Below are 26,569 nucleotides of genomic sequence, written 5' to 3' on the forward strand. Positions count from 1 at the left end.
ATCTGTACTGAGGGCTTGTGGGGCTGACTAGTTTCCTTAGTTTTCAAAATTTTCTCTGAGACTTCCTCAAAGAAAATTCTCTCTTTGTAAAATATGAGTGCTACTCTGTGTGCTACTACAAGCTATCAATAAAATCTTTCAATCAAGATTTTCAGTAAGTTTGTTTTATTGCATTGATTAAATTTATTGCATGCATTTATTTTAATTTAATTTCTTGATTTCCAATATTGTCATTCTCTCTGGCCCTAGACACCTCCTGGTATCAGAGCCGTAAGCTTTGAAGAGTCATTCTAAACTTGCTTCTCATTCCACCCAAGTGGCTGGTAGCTTTCCCTCTGAGTTAGAAGTTCATCCGTAAGTTCATAATGTTATTTCAACGTTTACTTGTTTGTCTGTCACTCTCTTCCAACCCAAACAATAAGTCCTAGATTTCAAACAATAAGATCCATGTGAAGCATGCGCGGATGCGGCATGAGCGGAGAGAAAGAGAGTCTACAAGTTTGAGTCTACAATAGAATTTCAGGTTTTCTTCTCACCTAGAAGTGAAGAACCCGTAAGCTTGCTTAGATGAGTCGCCTTTTTAGAACAAACTCTTGTAACAGTAGCAGTTCTAGAGCCAGTATTAATAAACTCCCAGAAATAGTAAATGAAGAACAAATCGAATACGAAACTAGTAATGAAATCGATTGGAACATCCCCAGAGTTCCTAGTACAAAGATTTACAAGAAAAAATGGTCACTTTCAAGTTTCAAAAGTACAACCCATGTGAAAACAGTCGAACAAGTCTATGCCTTGAGTAAAGAACACGAAACATGTCAATTACTAAACCTTGAGTCAATAAAGAAACATAAGAATGATGGAAACAATTTCCTCCACATTGGCCTTGTTCAAGTTGCAGTAAAATCCCTTACCAGGCTAGGACTAAATGCCTCTATTTTACTTTGCATACGTGACGCCAGATTTACCAACTTTAGTGATAGTACCATAGGAATAATAGAGTCAAGCTTATTTAATGGTCCAATTCACTTTGACTGTTAAACAGACTTCACAGTAAGCCTTAGTGATCCCCACATATTAAAAACTCTAACATTAAACATTAAAACTTTAGGGTATAAAGTCTTACCAGGTACCCAACCTCTAGCTTTAGTCTATAGAATTTATTATAAAGTCATAGGAACTAATATGAATTTCCAAGCTCTAAATAAAAGTCCAAAAGACCAAACCTTTATTATCCAAAGTAATAAAGCCGATGCCAACATAAGAGTCCCCCATGCAATTAAGTGGTTAGAAGTAACTCTACCCCGAGATTGGACACTAGCAACAGAAAATTAACCTGCTCCTATTCAGCATAATTTAAGCAATCTGGATTATATTCAACAATATTTAGATGGTATAATAGGGTATTGACTAGGTGTACCTATGAAATGATTATAAAGATTGGAATATCCCCAGAGTATTCCAATAATTGAACATGACCTATGAAATGATTATAGGGTTTAAGTAGACCTAGCAAACAGGTCATGTTTGTAATGGATGAAAAGTACCAGATATGAACACGACCTATTACAATTCGCGAATAACAAGAAATGACCCGTTTTGTTTGTTAAGAATAAAATAAATATATATATATGTATTCCCCTTTTGTTGAGGGATCTCTCAAATAATGTTATTGAAGGACACCCTTTAGGGTTCCCTACAAATTTTTTTTTCAACGATCCAAACCATCTATTTATTAAGTCTACATTCATAGATCATCCTTGCAAAAAATTAGACAAATCAAAAACTATTTTGATAAAGAATTGTGTCCTACAAAATCAATGAACACCATGCTTCAAGAAGGTACTATATATACAGGGAGCTTCAATTGAGTGATCCCTCAAATAAGTTATTTGAGGGACACCCTTGTAGGGCCCACTCCGTATTACTAATCCAAACTGTCTATTTTGTAGATACTCATTCAAAAATCATCTTTACAAAAAAATCACTTGAATCTGATGTCATTTGACCACTCAATTGAACTATTGAAAAATTAGACAAATCGGAAATCGTTTCAATATCTAATTGTGTCCTACAAAATTAATGAAGAGGGGTTTTGAGTTGCAATGATGGACTAGCAGAGGATGAGCAGACGTGGCCAAAAAATAATTCTTTCAAAGTGTGGTGACAACTGTTGATAACTGATTGGTTGGGGATACTTAGTTGGAATCCTTACCCTGGCACCATCATGCCCGAGAAGTTTTTCTCCTTATATGTGGCCTTTAGGTAAGGTCATATTTCCTAACCGTTGGATTAGGCTAACCAATTTAATCCAACGATTAAGAAATAGAGTCTCACCTAAAGGCCATACAGAATGCCCTCACTATAAAATTCTTGTTGATTTCATAGCAATTGGGCTTTTAGATTTAAAATTTATATTTTCAAGTGTTTAATTTTTTAGTTTGCTTTCATTTTTTTTTTCCTCTTTTTCATTTATAAGGGTTTGGTAGGGTGTTTGGTTGATGAGAAATTGTAGAAATCAGACCACATGTATGCATACGCAGCCCTTGCCTTTTTATTTTGCAAGTAAAATTATTTGGGATTGTCTATCTATGAGGAAACGAAGAACAAACTATTGGGGTGGGGTGGGGGAAGGGGGAGTGGTGAGAGAGAGAGAGAGAGAGAGAGTGTGTGTGTGTGTGTGTTAGGTAGAGAAGAAAGGTAAGAAAAAATTTATGAAAATACCTTTGCCCTTAACGGGTGGCTAAAGGGTCCACTTGTTTTCAACCCGACCCGTTAAGTCAAACCCGAATACTTATTTTTTCTTATAAATTTGTGTTGTGTTAGCAAATCATGGACAATACTGCAAGAACCAAACAAGTCCTAGGATCTTTCCAAGAAAAATAAAACATGTTTTCAGATTAGATTGCATTTTGCGTTGCATTTCTGTACAAAGTCACTGACCTTTGACGCAATAGTGATGCCGCGCTCACGCACGAGGCTGATGGAGTCCATGGGACGTTCATGGGGGATGTCGGCGCCGCATTGGTGAAGGAGGAGGTCCATAAGCATGGTCTTGCCGTAGTCAACTTCAACTATTACCCCCACAATAGAGCCGGTTTGGGTTCAGCGCGATGCTCGGTGAAGTAGCATGAGAGGCCACAATGGCTGCCGAGAAGGTACATGTAAGTACAGAGGCTTGTGGGGTCAGTAAGTATGATTTTGGGGCAATGGATGTAGATGACGAAGAGAAAGAGTTGCTGACCTGGGTAGAAGTGTGAGTGACCAGGCAATTAAGGATAGTCTCTATGCTATTGGCCCTTACAAAGCTCAAGACATGTGCCCATTGTCCAAGATTCCTTTGTGGGACTTTCTTTTTCTTCTTCTTGACTTGACTCAACAACCCTCCCATTTAGGATAGAACTCTAAGGGTATCTCTGAAGCAAGTGGAGGACCACAGAGAGTGAAGCAACGACCATTTCTAAAAACTAAGAGAAATGGCTGAGTTCTGTAACTTCTTTGGGTTTTACGTTGTTGTTTCTAACCGATTGGGTTTAAGACGTTTCCCTCTAGGTCGCAACCACCAAAATAGAGGAAGAAAAAAAGGGTTCAAAAAGTTCGGTTTTTGGGATCAACTCGATTCATATCGGAGGCAGTTGTCGTACCTGAACATTCCAAAGCATCCATTACCAAACGAACCGACATATATTTATACATATTTCTTCTCTTTATAATGTACACATGTCAAGCTATGATTGGTTATAGTAAACACGTGGCGATATGTTGTTCTTTAAAATAGCCACTTCTACATTATACTAGAATTGGCTACACTACATCACAGACCACGGAAATATCGGAGTCGCCTCTTCTTTCTTCTCCATTCGATCAACTCTCTCTTTCAAAATCTCATTTCCTCTCTCTTGCAAAATTTTGATTCCCTCTCATCTCTGTTCTGTCCTCCTCATCAATCATCTTCTCCATCTCTATTATTTGATTGAAGCATCGTTCTCTTCCACATAACCACCACCAATCCCTCCACTCTCCACGAGATTTCCCTCACCTCTGTCTCCTCTCGTCACTCTGTGGGTAAATATCATTTGCGCCATTTTTTGTATGCTTGCAATTTTAGGTATTATGTTTAAATTAGTTTTGGATATTGATTAAGGGTGCTGATTGGGGTTTCTGCTAGTTTTGAATTGGGTTTTTTTTATTTTTTTATTTTATATATTAAGGTTTTGAATGTAAGAGCATCTACAATGGGCTCCTTAAACCACATTCTCGGACAAATTTTAGGGAGTTATTGAAAAAATACAACTCCAACCATACTCCCTATCCACCTCCTAAAATAGGGTGACTTGTAGGAGCTCCTAAATATGAGGAGAGAGAAAAGACTTCTAGTAGTTCTCTATAATTTAAGGTTGCTTTATTTTATGAGTTTTTTAAACCTTTAGTTATTGCTAATTATTTTTATATAATTTTTTTTTTATAGAGATGGACCAATTAAAAAAGAGTTATAGCATTTATGACCCCCTAAACTAGAGAGTATGATTTGAGTTAAAATTTTATAGAGAGCTCCTCAAATAGTTTTTATATGTTTTTAGCTAAATTTTAACTAAAAAATAGAGAGTATGATTGTACATGCTCTAAGATCTTTATTATAAAGTATTAGGGGTTTTTTTAATTAGGTTTTTTTAATTTTTTTTTAGTACAAGTGATAAAACTACAAGGGGAGGGGGTTTCTCACACACACACTGGTGCCATGGAGATTGAAGTTTTTTTAGCTAGTCTGCAAGTTAAAGCACTTTTCCATTAGTTTAGACCCTGTTGACTTTAATAAGGTTATTAATTCAAGTTTTCTAATAAATTTGGTAGTATATTAGAGCTTTGAATTTAGGGGTTTGGCTAAGTTAATTATAGGTTTGAAAATGGTGCTGGCTGATTAAATTGTGGTTATTAATTAGGGGCTTGGTTTTAATTAAGGGTTTTTAAGTAATTTGGTGTTTTTAGCTTGTGTTGATACTTGGTTTTCGCACCACCAATCAAAGTGCGTCTCAACCTTTGGGCCAATCCTTTCTCAAGGGTGTGGAATAAGGTGATTGACTTTAAATGAATTTGTTAAAATACTGAAGGATTGGTAATGTGTCTAATTTTAGGATTTTTTATATTGCATTATTGTAAAATTGGATGATATATTTTAGTTATTGACCTTATCTAGAATAGGAAAAATTATGTTATTATCTTTCACATTATTAAAGTATTTATTGAGTTTAAACCAAAGCCCCTTATTGGAATGACTCAGATGTTGCGAAATGCGGATAAATACATTGTGTGTAAATGTAGAGGCTCAGAATCCAAGCTTAGGTGACATTTTCTAAAATTTTTAAATTTAAAAAACCAACTTTTGGATATTTTCAAAACCCAGAATGTATCTCTTACTAAACTTATTAACTCAAAAATCTTCTTTTGACCAATGAGGTGTTAGTTGGATTGGCTTAGGTGTTTGGTGTGCTCCTCAAGTGATCTTGGGTTCAAGCCCTCATGGTACATGTGTGAGTGAAATTCCATCTCCCTCTTTCTAACTTTGGCAACAAAAAGAAAAGCGATAATTGGGAGGAGATTTTTCACAGACACACACTATTAAGTTGCCATCATGGGGGTTCGAACATGAAACCATTGATATGCATGTGAAGCCCCTTTTCTACTAGGTTAGGCAAAGAATTTAAAAAAAATTCTTCTTTTAAAAAGAACAAAAGAGTAAAAACTAATATGTTAAAAATTAAACAAGGTAAAAAAAATAAAATAATTAAGAATCCCCCAATCGTATTAGCTTCGCATTCTTTCAAGTTATAGCACAAAACCACATAGCCACTTATTCTTTTTCGGTATTTATTTTTTACAAATATAAGTAATAGTCTAAACTACAAAGGGGTAGAGATTGAGGTTCTCTATTACTTTCACCCATCCAATCAAAACTCAAATAATCTTTGCTTTGTTGTGGCCAGTGGGTTAAGGCTGTCTAGTTTTCTTATATAATTTCTGTATTCCGCTCTTCATCTTAAGCGTACAATTCTTCTCACTTGTCTTGGCAGGGGCAGAGAGGCTAGTAGACATAAAGAGAAAGGGATAGTAAGCTGGGCTTTGTGTGGCCTTCACAGCTGGGAAAAAAATTTAAAAAATTATGTATGGTATATAGGGCATACAGACCACTATCTGCCTCAGTCCAGTGCTATCTTGCTTTGTTTGAGCACTGATATTACAACATATTTGCCTTCTTTATAGTCCACAAGAAGTATGGAACACAATAATATTACATAAGGGAAAATACAAGCAGAAAATGAAAAACAACAAATGCCAGGAGTATGAGGACTTAGAAGAGGAACTGTGGCTGTTACAAGAGAGAAAAGTAACATGAAAATTAGAGAAACACACAATGCCTCGCCTTCCTTCGCCTTTTCTTTGGTTTAGGGGGTTGCAGAACAACTTTGATGGCAGCATCAAACACAGCCTTCACATTCTAAAGTTCATGCCAGAGAACAGTAAGTTAGTTTGAGCACTTGATCACAGCCTTGACATTCTTAATTAGTGTAATGATTATTGACTAACTACACTATCTATATAAAGCCTGGTTAATCATTTGTAAACAGAGTAAAGGGAAACAATACTTTTAAATCACAGTTAAAGTTGTAGGCAGCGAGAAAATTTATGGCCTTTTGCATGATATTTGCTACCAAAAGAAAATACAGTCTGTTTCCATGACTTTAGACATGAAAGGGATTCCCTACATTAAAAATTAAAAAAAAAACTCTTGGTGAAAAGGAGTTTTCATAAGAACTGAGAAAATGTAGCAGCATTCTAAATAGATAAATCAGATCAAGTTCTAGTTACAAGTATAACCAAATAATTTGAGTTTTCGTGTAATCCTAGTAGGAGTTTTAAAGATCAGATCAAATTCAAATAATGAGCTAATTAGAGTGTTATATTTAATAATAAGCACTAGGAAATTAAGCAAACCTGCTGAGTCTTGGAGCTACACTCTATATAAACAGCAGCACCAATTGCCTTCTTCAGCTCTTCACCCTGCTTAAGAACATTGAAGAACATTTCACAGTTTAAGAATTGACAGTAGGAAGTAGTCTGTTAGAAAGCAAGATAAAGAGGACAGACAATCAACTCCTATGCCCTTTATTGTGTAAGTAACTTGCCTGTGCAATTGATATTGGTGTAGCACCAGGATGATCAATCAAATACTCTTTGTCCTCCCGCAAATCTGCAGCCAAAATTACTATCAGAATTACATCAAGATCAAATTCTAGTGCTCACACACAAGCAACCGAAAACACAGAAACGCGAGCTTGCACACTCTCACACATATATATTATAAGCACCTTTTGTGGTTTTTATGACTTTTATCTACTATAAATAACACATACCAAGTTTGGTTCCCACAAGAACAATGGGGACTGTTGGAGCATAATGCCTCAGCTCAGGTATCCACTGGGTGTCAAACAATAAAAGTTGATGTGCATATTAGATTCTGACTGCTGAGAGTACAAAAATACAAGTAAAAGAATAAATCAAAATATTGAAATGTTTAACAAACCTTCTTGGCAATGTTTTCGTAGCTGGCTTTGCTGATGAGAGAGAAGGCCAACAAGAACACATCAGCACCTCTATAGCTCAGAGGCCTCAGCCTGTTGTAATCTTCCTGTCCTGAATTCCGAAGAGCACATACAATAAGCATGTGCATATTGAAAATACAAGTAATCTTTTTAGCAGATGTATTCTAGTCAGTTTGTCAAACTAACCATATTATTTTATGCAAAATTGACGGGTTCAAAAAATCAGATGTTCAAACTAAACAATCTCTCTTTTCTTTTCTTTCTTTTCTTTTTCTCAGCAGTTAGGTTATCAAACTAACAAACTAACACCACTTAATTTATGCAAAATCCACATGTTCAATAATCCAGATAGTGATTGACAGAGCCAGAAACTCCAAAGCATATGAACAAAGAACATTGTAATCTCTATCCTTATGGGAAGGAGTTTGTAGTTCAAGTAGTTAACAACAATTGCTCGTACAACCGAGTCGTGTCTTTGATTTCCCCATCCCCCAATAAATATTGCACGCATTGTTGTAATTTCTATGAAATCAGAAAGAGCATCTAGCATGATTCATTGCAGCAACTCAATTGAAATTTATTCCGAGTCCTCTTTTTCCTTCGTAGTTTAGGTCAGTACTTCAACAAGTACATATGACCTTGATAATCTCTTCACCACAGTAGCAAGTAATCAAGAACAAAGCACCCACATACAGAAGCAAAGCAATTACTTAATTACCTGCAGTGTCCCATAATCCAAGGTTAACTGTGCTGCCATCCACCACCACATTAGCGCTAAAGTTGTCGAACACTGTAGGCACATAATCCTATAAAATAAATTAAAAATTAAAAAAGAAAAAGAAAAAAAGGGAAAGATCACAATTTAAATAAATAACCATGAAACATTGATTAGCATATATTCAAGCTTAATCTTACAGTGGGGAAGGTATTGCTGGTGTAAGAGATTAGCATGCATGTCTTCCCAACAGCTCCATCTCCAACAGTGACACACTTGATGAATCTAGCTGTGCTCATTTTCTTTGCTTCACTCACCCTCTGCTCTCAATTACCAAATTACCCTTCTCTCTTCTCTGTCCACTTCCATTGACACAAGCTTCTCGGCTGCGTCTCTTCCTCAACTATAACCTTCTCTGTTAAAAAATGTTAAGTGGAGCAATTAGAGAAAAGAGGAGAAGTAGGAAGGAAAAGGGAGGCTAGGGATCTGGGAGCTGGGTTGAGTTTGAATTTTGAATAGAAATGGAGGGCAAGGTGACATTTAATAAGGGGAGGACCACCACACCACCCACTTCCATTAGCTTTGCTGCTTTATTGTTTTACTATGATTGCCATTGGCTTTTCTGTTTCTTTAAGGGGAGGCCAGAGAGGCTAAAGACCAATAAAGGAGGAGTTTGGTGTTTGGTGCTAGTGTTAGTTGGTTAAGTATGGGAGAAGGGAGAGGTTTAATCATGAGTATTGTGGAAATATAACATTGCTTACTTACCTATACAAAAAATAATATTGCTTAGTACTTTTTTTTTTTTTTTTTTTCAAAGTTCGAAAATGGAGGGAGGTTTTCTCACAAACACTACCAAAATATATATCATTGGAGTCTAAACTTGAGACTACTAATCTGCAAATCAAGGCATTTTTTCACTTAGCTAGACCATTGGGAAACAAACATTGCTTAGTTTACCAAATAATCATCATCGATGCATGTAAGAAGAAGAAGAAGAAGAAGGGGCTACAAATCCAAAAAAGAATAAAAAAAATTGAAATTACTGGAGCCGTCGATTGCATATTCCATCTAATCTTGCTTGTATGTTTGACTTCGGATTCTTTTGATGGAGAAAAGCACAACATGGTTTTAACGTTCAAGTTAACTATCTACATGGTAGATATAGTGTAAAAAGTGGATATTGGGTTGCTACGGAACATCAACGACTTGCTAGTAATATAGCTGCTGATTGGGCTAGTTCATCTTTTGTCAACAAACTATGGAAGCACTTGTGGGAGCTGAAGGTGCCTCCAAAATTTTTGCTTTTTCTATGGAGATTTGCGCAGAATATTCTCCCATCGAGGGATGTACTTTATCGGCGCAGGCTGATCACTGATGTCGTTTGTTTTCGTTGCCTTACTGCTCTTGAAACATCCACCCATGCTATGTTTGCAAGTCTGGTAGGGGGTGGGGCTTTCTGTTATGCCTCTTATATCACAAAGTCATGATCCGACATCTCTACTTGTAGCGGCGCTGGAGGTGTCCTCTGGGGACCAATTACCCGTGTTTGCAATTACAGTTTGGCTGTTATGAAATGAGCGCAATGCTATTTTATTTGGTTATAATCCAACTTTCCTAGGTAGATTGCTGGAACAGGTAAGGAGCTATGATGCTTAGGTTAAACGTATAACTGAATGTCATCGTAGGAGTTCCCCCATGCCAACTATTACGGTACGGTGGCAGCCTCCCCTAATGGTTTTTTAAAACTAAATGTGGATGAGGGTTGTAGATATGAAAGATGGATCCAAGGGGGTTGGTTTTGTGGTTCGTGATCCCAATGGTGAATTAACTTGGAGCTGTGGCTATGCGAGCTCCTGGCATGGTGTATATCCTTGCCACGGAGCTCTACACGCTGAAGAATGGGTTACTCTTTGCATTGGACGCAGGATTTGTGCCCCTGATTATTTGAATGTTACACAATTGATTAACAACAAACAAGTCTGTTTAGCTCCGGAAGGGAGTTCGGCGGAGGAAATTCGCACTCTTCTGCAGCAACTACCTTCCACTGTTCTGTCCCACCCTGCCAAGCTAATACTCTGCTTATCGTATTTGGCCACCGTGAACGAGATGTCTCATACTGGATGGAATCGGGTCTCCCACCCCAGGGTTTTGTCCCATGTGGAAAGGTTTTAACAAGGTCACATTGATTCTTCCCAATTTTTTGGATTTATGAAATGGATTTTTCTATATAAAAAATAGATTTTCATATTTTTCTACCAATTTCCAGGACTTTTATTCAATATTTATATGGTGTTATGAAACTTAAGCAAAAGAGAGCATCTTCAATAAGGATTTTATGTTGAACTTTTTTTTTTTGGTTTGTCAAATGGTGAGGTTCCTTATACTTAGCAAAAATACGAAAGAACATGTGTTTCTTTGAGTGCAAACTTATTATTCGCATATTATACACCTACATAACTATTTTTCACAAATAACACGCGTTTTCTTGACTTATTGTACATGCAACAATTCCCGAAAGACAATACGCAATGCCAGTTACACTTGAGAGCAGTATAATATAAGCATTTGCTGCACTGTTTTTCAAGTCACTGTCCCACGCAATCGATTCGGAAGGGGGTGTTTGGTATCTTATTCAAATAGGAAACTCAAAAATTTTGATTTTTCTTAAAAACAAGGAGTTCTTAAATTTATTTTTAAGATTAAAAAACTTGTTTGGTATGCAACTTGAAAACTATTTTCAATATTAAAAATTTGAGAACTTGTGGGTTGTTAGAAAAAAAATTGAAAAAATAATTTTTTTTTTTTTTTGAGGTCCTTTTCTATTAAGAGGGGCAATAACATACTAAACTCACACACACTACACGAATGCTAGGACTCGAACTCAGGATCTTGCCTGAGGAAGTAAATACTCCAAACCACTATACTAGTGGGTCCTTTGCTATAAATTTTTTTTTTTTTAAAAAAGATATTTTTTATTTTTAATAATTCAGGTGTTTTTTTAGTTGTTCTTGAGTTTGAATTTTTAAAAATAGGACTACCAAACAGATTTTCTTTGTTTTGAACTCAAATTTGATTTTTGAGTTTTAAAAATTGAATTCAAGTAGAATACCAAACAGGCCCTACCCTAAGCCACCAAGTCCAGATATTCAATCTCCAAGTCACTGTTACATTTTACAGAAAAACTATTTTACAATCTAGGGAAAAATGAAAAATTGGAAGTATTTTTTTTTGGTCAGGAAAAACACTGAAAGTTGTTTCATTTGGTCTTAAACTGATTGGAAAAGGTACTATCACCAAATTATTTCCGGACTTCTCTGTAAAAACATTTCCAGAAAATTAATTTTAGTGTGATTTTTCTTCATTGGAGGGGGAGTTCTGTGTGCTTATTCTGTTCGTGTCTCTCTCTCTCTCTCTCTCTCTCTCTCTCTCTCTCTCTCTATATATATATATATATATATTTCAATTTACTCAGCATGTCTATGTTCTTTTCTTCCCATCTCGAATAGATCAAAATCAATTCTGCAAAATTAAGATTCATCTGATTGGACCATAATAACTGTTATTAACCAGGCTGAGAATCAGATTTATAAAAATACACATTTAAGAAAACAAACACAATATAAAATAAAAAAAATTCAATTCTTATTTTATGTTGATGCATAAGTATCATACACTATGGATACATAAACATACATATGCATGAGTTATACATGGATGCATACATCACTATATACATATAGGCACAGGTGTCCGGACACAAACACAAGCACATCCATATGTCAGGGTCTAGACCTGGACAGAGAACCATGTTAAATCCAAGCAACCAGAAAATGTAGAACTAGGTGATGACCAACTAGGAAAAGAATTACCTCCCTAACGAGGCCCCAGTTACATGACAGATTTAAAGGCAAAACCGAAATGCAAAGGGAATGGAGAGATAAAAGTAACAAGACAGGGGAAAATCTTACTTAAAAAAGCGCGATGCATAAATCCAGTTCCACGTGTGTCGCTGCTAAACATGCTTCTGTAACCAACCAGAACCCTGAAGAATACAACACAAAAGAAGATCAATTTCTATTATTTAAATGGAATGTATCGCCAATGAAACTATAAATCACTAGGCCAGATATAAATCATAAATGGTGATGAAACTAGTTGACTGCATAGATAAAACATGGTTAAAGATTATGCAATGTAACATTAGATGTGCAATAATGGTAAAGAGTCACCACAAAACCAAATGAGTACGATGGACATAGTGATTTTCGTTCTGATGACTATCAATATGGAAAAATGTATGAACCGTACAACCTATCAAATGCTAAACAGATAATTATTGTTTATGTGGCAAAATAATATAGGCTCAATGAGGCAGAAAGAAGAATTGACATTAAGAGGGTAAGAGAAGCTTGATGGACATGTCAAAGACAATCTAGTCCTGTCAACACTTCCTGGAACAGGACCCATGTCAACAATCTCAGCTCGCCTATGAGATAAGGCTTCCATAACTAACCCGACATGCTCTTCATTTACCTGCAACAATAATACATGAGTCTCAATTGTCGAAAGGACAACACAATTTTCAGATCTGCAATTCCTTACCTCAATAGTAACTTCTTCATTTGGCTCAAGCTTTAGACCATTCTCCGTTTTATACCTGATTCAGTACCAAAAAACAAAAAACTTTGCTCAAGCCATCAAAATGAGTAATTCAACAAAAGCAAGGATAGAAGAACAATCATACGGTGAATAATGCATGTGCACATATAGTGTTTTAAATCACGCTCACATAGCGCGCTATATCACTAGCTGTATTGCATAGCGTTCCTAATTTTCTATACACATACACTAATGCACGCACAGTAGATATAACAAAATGAAGTTTAGAAAATAGGACCTGCTACTGTATAATCACTGATTTTTTATTTTAAGGATATCAGATAAAGTAAAATTATAACACAAGACTAAGCATATAACAAAACATTGGGAACAATAATGTTGAAAAGAACTCTTCATTCCACCTTCTTTACCATGTATTGACTGTTAATCTTTGCTTATGTCTCCTCCATTAGTATCCTCCCAAAGTTCCCCAAGTATTTCACATTTTTGCTGCAAATGTCTTTATAATTTTAACACTCTAAACTGATCACCATTATATTTCCAGAACCTCAATATCTTTTTCTTTATGATAAAAAGCCCTGGATTTGGGAAATCCATATATATGTAAACAAAATCACATTTACTTAGCAATAAATCAAAAATCAGTGCCTCACATGACTTTGGGTGGCGAGACAGACAGCTCGAAGCCCTTCTGCCTCATATTCTCAATTAAAATACCTGTTTTACACATCATGAAAACTACACTGAGAATATGTTTAAACGTAATTGACAATGAAATGTAGAGATGCACGTGAAGAGAGCCGTGTCAGTAAAACGTCGTATATATATTTGGTTGACAAGTTGTCTCTTGGAAGAAAACAAGAAACTGCAAAAATAATTGTGAACTTAAAGGAACAAACCTAATTGAAGCTCTCCCCTCCCTTGAACTTCATATGATTCTGATAAGCCTGGAAGAACATTAATGGCAAGATTGGTTTCCACTTCAGCTGAGAGTCGATCACCAATTTTTCCTCCAGTGAGCTGCATATTATAACATCATCAATATGTCAGATCATGTAGACTGGTCCAAGAAAAACCCATTCTTACAGGTGCAGTCATCAGTTTTTTGCTTACATTTAAGTGGAATGAAAATACATAGAGTGACGGATGACCACGTTAAAAAGGGCGCAACATGTATTGTGACCCCAATAACACTTGTCTAGAGCATGTCTAGGGCGTTTACAGGTTGGTGGAAAAAAAAAAAATATTTTTGGACTAATGCCTGGCTTGAGACTGATACAGAGTATTCCTAGCAGGATGTATTATTATGCAAGTTGAATGAAATTCATTACTTAGAACTAAGAAGTTGCTGGACACCTGCCATATTTCTACCCTCCTTATGTCCTATATATTTTCAATTGGACAAGTGAATCAAACCCTACTTTTCATAAAATTGACACCCCACTTTAATGTCAAATTTAGGCAAACACAGATGACAATAAGAGATTACAATACAAACTTTCACATCTCTACTGTATGTGCTCTTTATCTATATATTTTTCATAGCTTATCCTAGTTCTAAAAAAAGTACTGATTTTCTATTCATACAATAATGATTTGAAACCAAAAATGAGAAAAATAAAATGAATACATCTATCAATGTGACAAGTAAATAGCTAAATGCAAATTACGGGCATTAAAAAAAAAAAAAAAAATGTACACATATACCGATTGCAAAAAAACCATAACGGAAAAATCATGACTTACGTGGGTACCATCACGACCAGCTAATGGAGAGTCGTTAACACCAAAAGTCATGGAAATAGTTGGGGGATCCAACTCAACGGTGGGTAATACACTCCTAATCTGTCAGATGCAACCATAAGTCAGTTTTCAACAAAATGTACCACTATGACACGTTATAGAAAGATAAAAACATATAAACCCTTAGAATGATGCAACATAAGAATTACACATCATAATGTTTTACCATCATCTTAAGACAAAAGTAGATAAAATCATTTAAGTAACTAATCTGAAAGACAAAAGACAAGAGATGTAGACTACCTACATAGACATTCAAATCGCAAATCGCACCCAAGAGAAAGAGCAAACAGAGTCAGACATAACATGGTGCAAAAGTTGTACATCCTTGAAAGAAAAGGATCCCATGATCCTGAACAGATATTACATTCGATTGCAAATCCCATCTGTCTATTAAGAGCACGTCTAACTATATTAGTGCCTATAATTGATTTCTTATGTGTATCACTAATCCATAGCACCTCGTTTTAGTAAGTGGTATAAGTTCTCATACACTAGTACCCACAGATATGGATTATTAAACCAATTAAATATAATTATATACTGCGAGGGACATTAAGTAAACAGTAGATTGTTTGTCTCATCCATATACATTTACTTATTCAAAAATAAACTAATGAAAAGTTCACAAACAGTAAATAACAGAGCATGTTGATTATATCGAATTGGGAAGCAACAATAATCTCCTCCACTTGGATGGAATGATTAAAAAAAAAAAAAAAGATTTAGATTTGACAATAGGCTAAGTTATGGCATATTTACTTACTTGAAATGGGGGAAGGCAAAAATTGGGGAAGTCAAGAATAGGAGAGAGAAGGAATGAGTAAGAGATCACCCATTCCAAGTTAGTAAACATGCCATTAGTTTTTCCTTCGTGCCTCAATAAGCTAAATTAGTTTAAAACTATAACTAATAGAATATATTGGAGATTTAAATAACTAGATAAATATATTTGAAATGGCTATATATAATGAATAATTTCAATTTTTTTTTTCTTCTAATAGAAATACAAATAGTTGGATTTTGTAGTAATGCAATCACGCAATTTAACTATATAATATTAACTGAATTCCTAGGTTTGAAATAATTCCTCCCAAAGGGACCCTTAGTTCCTCATCATAAGGAGAGGATAATTTTTTTTTTTTTTGAATAGAAACATTGTATTGATAATCAAGAGGAAAAATCCTCGATCAAACAAGAAGACCAAAAATAAAGATTGTCTGACCTACTAAGATTGAAAAAATTCTGTAATTAAAAAACACAAAAAACACAAAACTTCAGTAAAATCATCTTAAGACTGCCATCATGTCTCTCATGATGGTAGAGTAGTGATAGTCCTTGAACTGCCCCAAAACTGATGCCCAAAGGGATGCCCAAAATTTAATTCTGTCCCATAATTCCTCAACCCTTACTCCTATATGACCCTGAAAAATTCTTCGATTTCGCTCCATCCAGATATTCCCAAAAATAGCATGAACTAGACAATCGTGAAGGATTCCAGCTCTCTTCCCCTTCCCCTTCCCCGAAACCCTCAGATTGATACTAAGGAGCTCAAAACACCCTTTAGGAATCACCCACTCCGCTCTGAGAGCACCCAACATCCTCCACCATAATTTTAGGGAATACGAACAATGAATGAACAAGTGATCAATGTTTTCTGCATTCTCTTTGCAAAGAACACACCAAGAAGGGGATAAGCACATCTTTGGTTGCCTCCTTTGAATGCAATCGCCAGTATTAATCTTGCCATTTGCTGCCAGCCACACGAAAAATTGAATTTTCGGAGGTGTCTTTGCCTTCCAGATTGAGATGAAAGGGGGGAAGACATCCCTGGTGGTAGAGAGAAGAAAAGACCTGAAAGACTTGCAGGAAAAAGAACCCTGCTCCTCAATCTCCCATGATCTCCGATCCGATCTAGAACTGTATAATCTCACCTTCCCCAATATATCCAAAAGTATTACCACTTCTGCTATTTCAGCCTCGGAAAAATTCCTTCTGAAATCAAAATCCCAATTAAGAGGCATCTCATGCTTGTTAGTAAAATGGGCGAATTGGTTTCAAGTGGAAATCTCCACAACCATTTAGCTCTGAGGGCTTCATTTCTTTCTCTTAAAGAGCCAATTCCAAGACCACCTTCCTCTTTCGATTTAGTCACCCTTTCCCACCAGACCAAGTGACATTTCTTCCCTTCTTCCAGACCTTCCCATAAAAAGTTACGCATAAGCTGTTCTACTTTGGCGGCCACTCCTATAGGCATTTTAAACAGTGACATATAGTAGGAAGGATCGCTGCTCAAAACCGCTTGGATTAGCGTTAACCTTGCACCTTTGGTAACCTTCCACCATTGGATAAGCAAGTCCTCTTCCATTTTTGAAGTCTTTTCTCCACCTTATCCTTTACCGGATTCCAGAAATTAAGAGCTCTTGGGTTTACCCCGAGAGGAAGACCCAAGTATACCATAGGCCAGCAACCTACCTTGCATCCCCAACTGCCCGCCATGTTATTCAGAGCTTCAATACTAAAATTGATCCCCAGAATGCAACTTTTAGCCTTATTAATCTTCATCCCAGAAACATCACAAAACAACTTCAGCAGCTGGAACAGATTTAACCAATACTCTTCCTTACCATCCAAAAGGAAAATGGTATCATCTGCAAATTGGAGGTGAGAAACTTTCACTTGATCATGACCAGAAACAATTCCATGTACTAGGTTAACATCTTGAGCCCTTTCTATTATTCTGCTTAAAACATCGCTAACCAAGGTAAATAGGAATGGTGATAATGGGTCCCCTTGTCTTAATCCCTTAGAGGCCCTGAACTTTCCTCTTGGTTTTCCATTTATCATAATGGAAAAATTGACAGATTCCAACAGCCTTTAATCCAGCCTCTCCATTTGACATCAAAGCCTTTCCTTTCCAGCACATCATCTACAAAATTCCATTCCACATGGTCGTATGCTTTCTCGAAGTCTATTTTGAAAACCAGCCCTTTTCTTTTCTGTTTTCTGACTTCCTCTACAACTTCATTTGCGACTAACACAGCATCTAGAATCTGTCTCTTTTGGACAAAGGCTCCCTGAGATTGGGAGATAGTATTTCCAAGAACCTCCCTCAATCTTGAAGCCAAAACCTTGGATATCACTTTATAAAGGCTCGTAACAAGACTAATCGGTCTGTAATCAGTAACCTTCACAGAATTCGCCTTTTAAGGAATGAGACAAATGAAGGCTTCATTTGTAACCCCATTTACGATTCCGATTCCACTATGAAAAAAATCTTGCATTACCTTCATAAGATCTCCCTTGACAACCTCCCAGCAAGATTGGAAAAAACTCATGGAGAAACCATCTGGTCCCGGGGATTTGTCCTTGCCACAATCAAAAACTGCTTTCTGAACTTCCTCCAATTCAAAAGGGCGTTCGAGCCAATCAGCCTCCCCTTGGCTAATGGGACACCAATTAAGGCCTTCAACACCCCCAGCCTACATTTTTATTGCTGCTATACAACCCTTTAAAGAATCTAATCACCTCCCTTTCAATGTTTGTGTCTACTTCTATAACTCCCAAATCCTCCACTTCTAATTTTTCTATGTAATTTCTTTTCCTAGCTCCATTAGCCACTTTGTGAAAGAACTTGGTATTCCCATCACCTTCTCTTGCCCATTTTACCTTTCCTCTTTGGCGCCATTTGACTTCCTCCTTTTGGGCCAAATCTCCGATCTTTAGAAGAAGATTTTCTCTCTCAGACCTCAAAAGGTGATCCAAACCTTCAGTTCCTTCATGTTGGTCCAAAACCAGTAATCTAGCTTCGGCCTCCTGTAAATCTCGCTCTACTTCCCCGAATTCCTCCTTGCTCCAAACTTTCAATTTCGATTTTAGCATTTTTAGCCTCGTCATGAATTTGTTTCCCTCCCATCCCGAAGTCTGGTCCTCACGCCACCACAGCTTGATATTCCTCTTAAAGTTCGGGTGATTCAGCCACATGTTTTCGAACCAGAAGGGCGAAGGACCCCACTTTACCCTAGAGGTGTCCAGCTCTATAGGGCAATGATCGGAGGTGATTCGCGGCAAAGCTTTGTGGCGATAATGAGGGAAGTAATCTTCCCAGCAGCCTGACACCAGAAATCTGTCCAGTCTTCTACAAACTGCATTTTCTCTTAGATTAGACCAAGTGAAGGATGCGTTGAGGAGATTGGGATCCCGTAAATTTGTTTCTTGGATTAAATCATTAAAATCTCTCATGCTTTTAGTCACTCTTCCTTCGTTCGACTTTTCAGCTGAAAAGCGTACCACATTAAAGTCACCTCCAAGACACCACTTAACCTCTACAAAACTCTGGCATTCAACATAATGTGTGTATCTAAAATCCCTCTGACATATATCTAAAATAAACTTGGAACATTTCTTCATGAAAAACTAATAAAGCCCCAACCCATTTCTTCTCTTTGCGTCATTATTGACAATACTCAATTTCATTGACAATATGGATTATAACAAGATATCAGAATAAATCAGAAATCCAATTCAACCAAGAAATAACGACAAGTACTTTTATGACATAAGAATTAAAATTAAAATACTTTTTACACACTTCTGTCATGATTGTTCATAAGTAATGGGAATAATAAGAAAGAGACTAGAATAAACAAGGAATGGGAATTGGATCAACTATCCCCTCCTAGTTGATTTGATTTCTGGTTTTGGGGTATTTGATTAAGGATTTTAAGGTGGGAAAGTGTATTAAATGATTTTTTATGTGTGAATAAACGCAAGGGAAGTCAGGAATGGCAATCATTCCCTTTCTTCTTATTCCCATTACTTGTAAGTAAACATGCCATTTGTCATAAATTGTCTAACAAGACTAAGTTTCAATTCATATTGTCCTCAATTACAAAAACAAAAATCATTTTGTTCTCTATTGGTACCACCCTTAACTGCGCAAGAATGCATTCCCACCCATTACCATAATATCTGCAGTCCTCACTGAACTGCATTACATCAAGCAATCCTACTATGGTGAAAACTTCTCATAACTTCTACATCACTATATGCGCCAAAACTATTTCAATTGAACAAACAGAACATCAAATGTATGTACAGAGAATATCAAAATATCAAATGCTTTACCATGGTACAAGCAGCCTTAATTTTTATTTGAAAAGTTCAAACTCAAATGTTAAACAAGACACAAAGCACCTACACTTTGCCTTATACAACGGCCATTAATAATTTGTTAACACAAACTAGGATCAGTTTAAATAATTATATTAAAAGGGAACCAAAGTGAATGCCTATGACTCTGAAAGAAAGGGACTGAAAAACCTTAGCGAGAGGCCCAGTATCAAGCCTTCTCAAGGTAGGAACGGAAGCACAAGGGATACAAGAAAATATATAGTGAAGTAATTATATATTCAGATTTAAAAAAGAAAATCGGAAAAAAAAAAAAAAACAATAATGGGAAGATCAGTTGATTAAGTGAGACCAAAGAGAAGAAAATGAAAAGACTTGTGAAGGCCATAGACATAATTTCCACTAACATACCTCAACGTTTGCAACCGTATGGCCGATAGATGGACTTGCCAACCCAGCCATGGATACTATGTCACCAGCTCCAGCACTATCAATTAGGACCATGTGTGTTCCCTTCTTTTTCATCAGTTTCACAACCTACAAAATGTAAGCAGTTACCCTGTAAATTAGTACCATTGTCTGTGGAAGAAGAAGAAACAAAAAACTAGTTTAGAAAAAAAATAAATTAAATGTAATATTTCAATTTGGTGTTGAGCTTCTTTCATTATGTAAAAAATGATAGCTAATGTTGATATTTCATAGAAAGTCGTTGAAATAAGCTTTTGTTCATTTTTTATTTGCCTCAAGAATGTTTTAGTTTTTTTATTTGGGGAATGATTAATAAAGCTTCCTTAAAAAAAATAAAAAGTAATAACTTCTTCTGAAACAAAATGTTCACAAATATTGGTCTATGTTTGTAACATGTTCATGAGAAGAAAGAGGAAACAGAGAACTTAGTATTATTACGTGTTCAAAAGAATTTTTCAAACTTTACTATTATTCTGTGAGAGACAAGGATGCTTCAGAGGTTGTATATTTTCATCTTAGATACTTAGTCAGAGAAAAACAAAGCTATAAGCCTCAATAATCTAATTAAGAAATTACAAAATGCAGGCTTAGAAGTCAAATACAGAACATTCTGAGTAAACTAACACCATTTCAGATAAGTCAAATTAACTGAACCAGCACATAGACATAGATAAAATAATATATAGGTTGGAACGAGGACATTGATAGTGAACTCTACAAAAGCTTTATCTGAACATGGGTAAAACCTCATTGTGATAAAGAATTAAATATTGTATAGATGCACTACAAGTGGGAAAAATATTTCTTGAGCTCCATCTACAATGAGGAAAATTTACAGCCACAAACCTTCCCTTCTTCAATTTTCTCAACCCCAGAATCTTTGTAACGCAGCCCATGAACTCTGTCACCAACACGAATGCTGCCAAAAGAAACCCGTCCAGTCAATATTCGTCAAAGGTAGAAGTCTCGTTCCATCATGGAAACCTTAGAGCAACGCCAATAAATGCTATTTCAAATTTTCCAACACTATGAACAATAAAATGAATGAACAGAAAAGATAAAAACAAGTTATTTATCCATTAAGTCAAAGCCCGTGACATGGGTTCTATAGCATAATTGTGTGTTTCTTGCATGTGCAATGTATTGCTGGATTATCCATAAAAAGTGCAACTACGCTCCAGTGTGAATAACTCTATTTCATGCACTAATATTGAAGTCTTCTGCCAATAACTTGTATTTATAGAGCAATAAATCATAAAGCAACATGAATCCTAAAAAATGAAAAGAATAAATAAAATCATACAAATTCATAAAGAATAAAGCAACAGAAAAATCATACAAATTCAGAATTCACCATAGTTGGGAAGATTTTGGTTTGAACAATATCCTAAATCTACATAATCCTAGGAACGTAATAAAATTTCCAAAATTGAAATCTGAACTTAAATTAGCATGAAAACAAACTTTCCAAAAGCTTTACTGGTGCCTAGCTTTCAAATCCATCCATGAAGGCATTTCCACATCATAAAATTATGAAGAGGATAAAAAAGAAAATCATAATCAGCAATGCACTAACAGCTAGTTTAGAGGATATTGGTTATGGTGCCCAAGACCTTAACAATCAATTGAAATCTCAAATATTACTAGCAGTCATCTAATCCTCATTTATAGGATGGTCACATTTCCCATAGAATTTGAAATGTACAAGCTGAATTCTCTAAAGAAACCACTTCATAAATCAAGGAGGAAAGTACATGAACAGACCAGCCAAAAGCAGAAAAAATAATATGGATTCAACCTACATATTCAGCTCAAAAAAGGGAATTGGGGTGGGGTGAGCATAAATATACAATTACATTCCTTAACAGTTGAATACCAACCAGCATCTGGAAAGGTGCCTCAAGATTGGCTGTTGGTGGAGGAACATGACTTATAATGGCATCAAGCAGCCATGACATATTTCTTGCATCAGCAGGTGGATCTTTGGTGTAAGTGGTGGAAGCCCAACCTTCCTTAGCAGAAGCATACAGCACAGGAAAATCTAGCTGCTCCTCTAAATCAAGAATAGGAAATATTTTGATCCAGATTTTCATCTGACTAATACAAAGTTAAGACAATGGAAATTAAAGTTGGAACATCCAACCCATAACCAATTGGCAATGGGTGAAGAGGCCCATGATGTTATATATTGTGATGCAAGGTTTCAACAATCCAATGTCGGATCCTCACGTGTGGCAGGACTGAGACAAATTATATCAGGTGGTGTAAAACACATGTGGCAATTTGTGCTGAACACGTGAATGAATTGCCGGCTTTGATATCATGTTAAAATTAGGGCATCCAACTCAAAACCAATTGAAAATGAGCAGAGGCCCAGGATAATATATATTATAGTGCAAGACTTGAAATACCCAAAGTGGGATTTTAAAATCTTAACATTCCCACTAGCATGTGGCAGGATTTCACCCGACACACAGATAAATTATATTGGTAATATGGAGCATGTGAGACCAGATTGGGCCTGACGTGTGGATGAATTTTCATAACATACTAAAGTTAGAGCATCCAACCCAAAATCAATGGCTGGAGAGGTCCATGATATTATGTAATGTGGTGCAATGCTTGAAATACCCGATGTGGGATTTTATAATCTCAATTTTCTGTTCTTATATTTCCACACCTGAAGCACCAAGATTCGCAAAAAGATCGAATATCAAACTCTCAACTTCATTACACATATCTTCCGAAACTGGATGACCACAATAACCACAATAACCCAAGTAAATGGGAAATACAGCTTAACAGTTATGATCTGAGGGATGGAAGCTGTTCTTTTTCTAAATGAAAATTGTTTCCTTTTTCTTCTGTTTTTTTTTTTTTTATAAATGAAAACTGCTTCCTACAAAGCATGGCAAGAGTAAAGTGAAATGGTAAAAGGGGATAATAATAATTAAACAGGATGCCGAATAAAACATAAGACAAATTAAGTTCAGACACACAGCACACAGAGAGAAACATTATGCACAAACAGAATGCTTTCAAGGAAGCAACCCAAAACATCTTGACACAACTCATCTTTTCTTATACAGTTAACATGTGTCTGCTTGAGCATATATATGTGTTTACATATCATAAGTTGACTATCATTCTTTTGTTTGTTATCAAACAAAGCATCAGCACTTTGGTTTGACAAACCCGACCAACTCAAACACAACCCAAAGTTTGAATAACTACCTGGGAAATTATAGTTAATAAGTTGAACAAATACGGAAATAATTTCTTAGCCCAAATTAAAAGTTCAACAGAGTCTGAAGTCTTCAACTGTCCAATCCATTTCTAGGATGAGTTCTAGTACCAAATTGAAGAAGTTACAACATGAGAAGTCACTGACAAATTCCATATACTGTTCTTTGACTTAATCATTTAGTTGTAATAAGAAGATTAGCAATAACCGAAATGCTTTCCATGTCAATATTGTTAAATTATAACTAAGCACTTATATTTGTTTAAATTAAATTAGTTATTGAGAATTGTAATGTCATTTTTTTGCTCAACTCACCCATGAAACAATGATTTGGCGATCAGAGAAACCCAAAGAACCCAATAATAACTTGGACTAACAAAGATAGACCCCTTAGTCGTCCTTGAACAAAGTGAATCTGTAATTCGGCAAGCAGGCCTCCTAACCCATCCAACCTGCTCATGTCCTCCCTTTATCAATGTCCCCACTCTAAAATTATTCATGCAATTATATAACTTCAATTTTGTAAATTAAAGATGCACCCAGTGTGAATAAGTACCTGCAGGACGATCTACTTTGTTTAGAAGAAGAATAGGTCGCAGCCCATATTTTAAGGCTTTTGCAAGTACAAACTTTGTCTGCGCAAGCGGACCTTCCCCAGCATCAACAACTAAAATTGCCCCCTCAACCATACCAACAACCCGCTCAACCTACGAATCCATCCATAAAAAAAGTTAAACAAAAACCAATGAAAACCAATTTCATCCATTAAAGGAAAAAAATTAGAACTTGTTTCCGACTTCCACTCTCAACTAGGAGTCTAAATGAATGTCTGCTGCAGTCACTTCACCACCAAAATCTGCGTGTCCAGGCGTATCAACCATGTTTAGCTCATACTCCTTCCACGGAATTGATGTAACCTACATACAGTTATAAGGTAATTCAATCAAGATTCACCTAATCACAACCAAAATCAACCAAAGTAAAAAACAAAGAAATTGGACAATAAAAAAAAACTAAATTAAAGAACAAATAAATTTTGAAAAAACAAAGACGTTCCCCGACTTTATTCAATAGTTGCATTCTACATTTCTCACCCTATCCATTTTTTAATGTTACATATGGGTACTATACAAAATCTCAACTTTGGCTCTTGTTTTCCATTTTCTTAGCAACCAAACAAGTCCTCGGATCCATCCAAGAAAAATAAAACACGCCCTCAGATTAGATTGCAATTTGCATTGCATTTCTGTAGGAAGTCACTAACCTTTGAGGCGATGGTGATGCCGCGCTCCCGCTCCCGCTCCAGGATGATGGAGTCCATGGCGCGTTCATGGGGGATGTCGGCCCCGCACTGGCGGAGGAGGCGGTCCATGAGCGTGGTCTTGCCGTGGTCAACATGAGCTATTACCGCCACGTTGGGGAGCCGGCTTGGGTTCAGCGCGCTGCTCGGTGAAGTAGCATCGGAGGCCGCAGTGGCTGCCGAGAAGGCGCGTGCGAGTGCTGAGGCGCGTGGGGGCAGTAGGTACAGTTTGGGAGCCTGAAGCTGAGGAAGAGAAAGAGTTGCGGGTGGAGGACCAGAGAGAGCGAAGCACCGGCCTACCATTTCTAAAAACTGAGACGGAAGAAGGGTCATGCTCGTATCGGATACGCCTCCGAGGATACGGCAAACGACGTATCATGGACTTTTCTGTTATGTTGACCATCCGATCCGCCTTCGTACGCCATGGACACACGAGCAATACGGTCCGATACGGTCAAGGATATGGCCGTGGTTATTTTGCAAGGATACGGTCTGAGTGAAAGAGGCAGTAAGTTTCACAATGGGCTAGTGCCTAGGTCTGTTTCACTAAAAAGCCCACTATAAGAAGCATGAGAACCAAATTGGGTTATTATAAGTAAGCCCAACTCAGATGCCCAAACTTTTTTATAATTCTTTGGGCCCATTATTGACTTATTTATATTATTTTCTATGGTATACTAATGATTTGCTCTCTGAATTAGTATCTAACTTTCAAATAATCCCCTATCCTTTTTTTTTGAGTGCTGCTAAAAGAACCCTAAAATTAACTGAGTACACCGTACTACCAAACTATTTATTAAATTACTAATTTACCCTAATATAAAATGACCAAAAAGGAAATATTGAATTGTGAAACAAATACAAGTTTAATAAGTACATCATACTCACCATATTCAACCCTAAGCAAACTTAGAGATGTTTTCGTATTGCTTGGTTCCAGTAAAAGGATTTGTCAGTTTGTTTTAGTACAAGGATCTTGTTTCAAGTACCACCCAATGAGCTATACAGATTTTCTCATTGAATTCCGTCATTCAAGATGACTGATGATGAATGAGATGGTGTTCTGAAAGAATCCTTTGAGTTTGACCCTGTGTCTTTGCCCACCAATCTTGATGAAAATCATTGATTTGAAAAAGGATAACACAACCATGAATATTGAACATAATGGTTTGTCCTGTGAGTTAAAGTGAAGGCAAACCTATAATGGGTTATGAGAGAGTATGCATAGCTGAGAAATAGGAGAATTATGAAAGAGAAACTTCAATGCACAGATCTCCAAGAAAGGCAAATAGCAACATAGATAAAAATAAACAAATAAAATCTTATTTTATTGTCTTATTGGAAATTAAAATTATGCACACTTTGATTTCCTTATAACTCAGTTTGTTTCTTGTGTGCATGTGCACTAAAACACCATTGAAAAGAGAAAGATGATGAAGCTTTGAATTGAAGGAGTTAGCAAATCTACTCCCATTGTAGCTCATGAAATTAAAGATTTTGATGCAAACCCAAAATCTAAAAAGAGGGAACGAATTCATGTAAAAAGAGAAACTCGATTTAGGATTGGAATTAGGGTGTTGTGTGATAGATTGTATTAGGGTGTATCAGTAGTATTTTTGATAGTTAAATAGGGTGTACTTAGTTAATTTTACATTTTAATTAAAATATTATGGTGTACTCAGTTAATTTTAGGG

The 26,569-nt window shown here is 36.3% G+C and overlaps 1 protein-coding gene, 1 long non-coding RNA gene and 1 pseudogene across 2 annotated transcripts; 1 reads left to right on the forward strand and 2 right to left on the reverse strand.

Annotated features, from left to right (window-relative positions):
• Positions 1–3,818: 3,818 nt before the first annotated feature.
• Positions 3,819–7,838, forward strand: LOC117621435. The gene is made up of 2 exons (XR_004584918.1): positions 3,819–4,058; positions 6,066–7,838. It is a non-coding gene; the product is annotated as an uncharacterized LOC117621435 (long non-coding RNA).
• Positions 6,144–8,956, reverse strand: LOC117621434 (rac-like GTP-binding protein RAC2). Its single transcript, XM_034351902.1, has 7 exons — positions 8,511–8,956; positions 8,314–8,401; positions 7,577–7,686; positions 7,407–7,470; positions 7,179–7,243; positions 6,988–7,053; positions 6,144–6,490 (listed from the first exon to the last, which is right to left on the reverse strand). Exons 1-7 carry the CDS (start codon positions 8,607–8,609, stop codon positions 6,392–6,394), a joined length of 591 nt encoding a protein of 196 aa, XP_034207793.1. The 5' UTR covers positions 8,610–8,956; the 3' UTR covers positions 6,144–6,391.
• A 2,979-nt stretch (positions 8,957–11,935) lies between these two features.
• Positions 11,936–25,388, reverse strand: LOC117621433 (annotated as a pseudogene).
• Positions 25,389–26,569: the final 1,181 nt, after the last annotated feature.

Source organism: Prunus dulcis, chromosome 3 (genome assembly GCF_902201215.1).
Source record: "Prunus dulcis chromosome 3, ALMONDv2, whole genome shotgun sequence".
NCBI lineage: Eukaryota > Viridiplantae > Streptophyta > Magnoliopsida > Rosales > Rosaceae > Prunus > Prunus dulcis.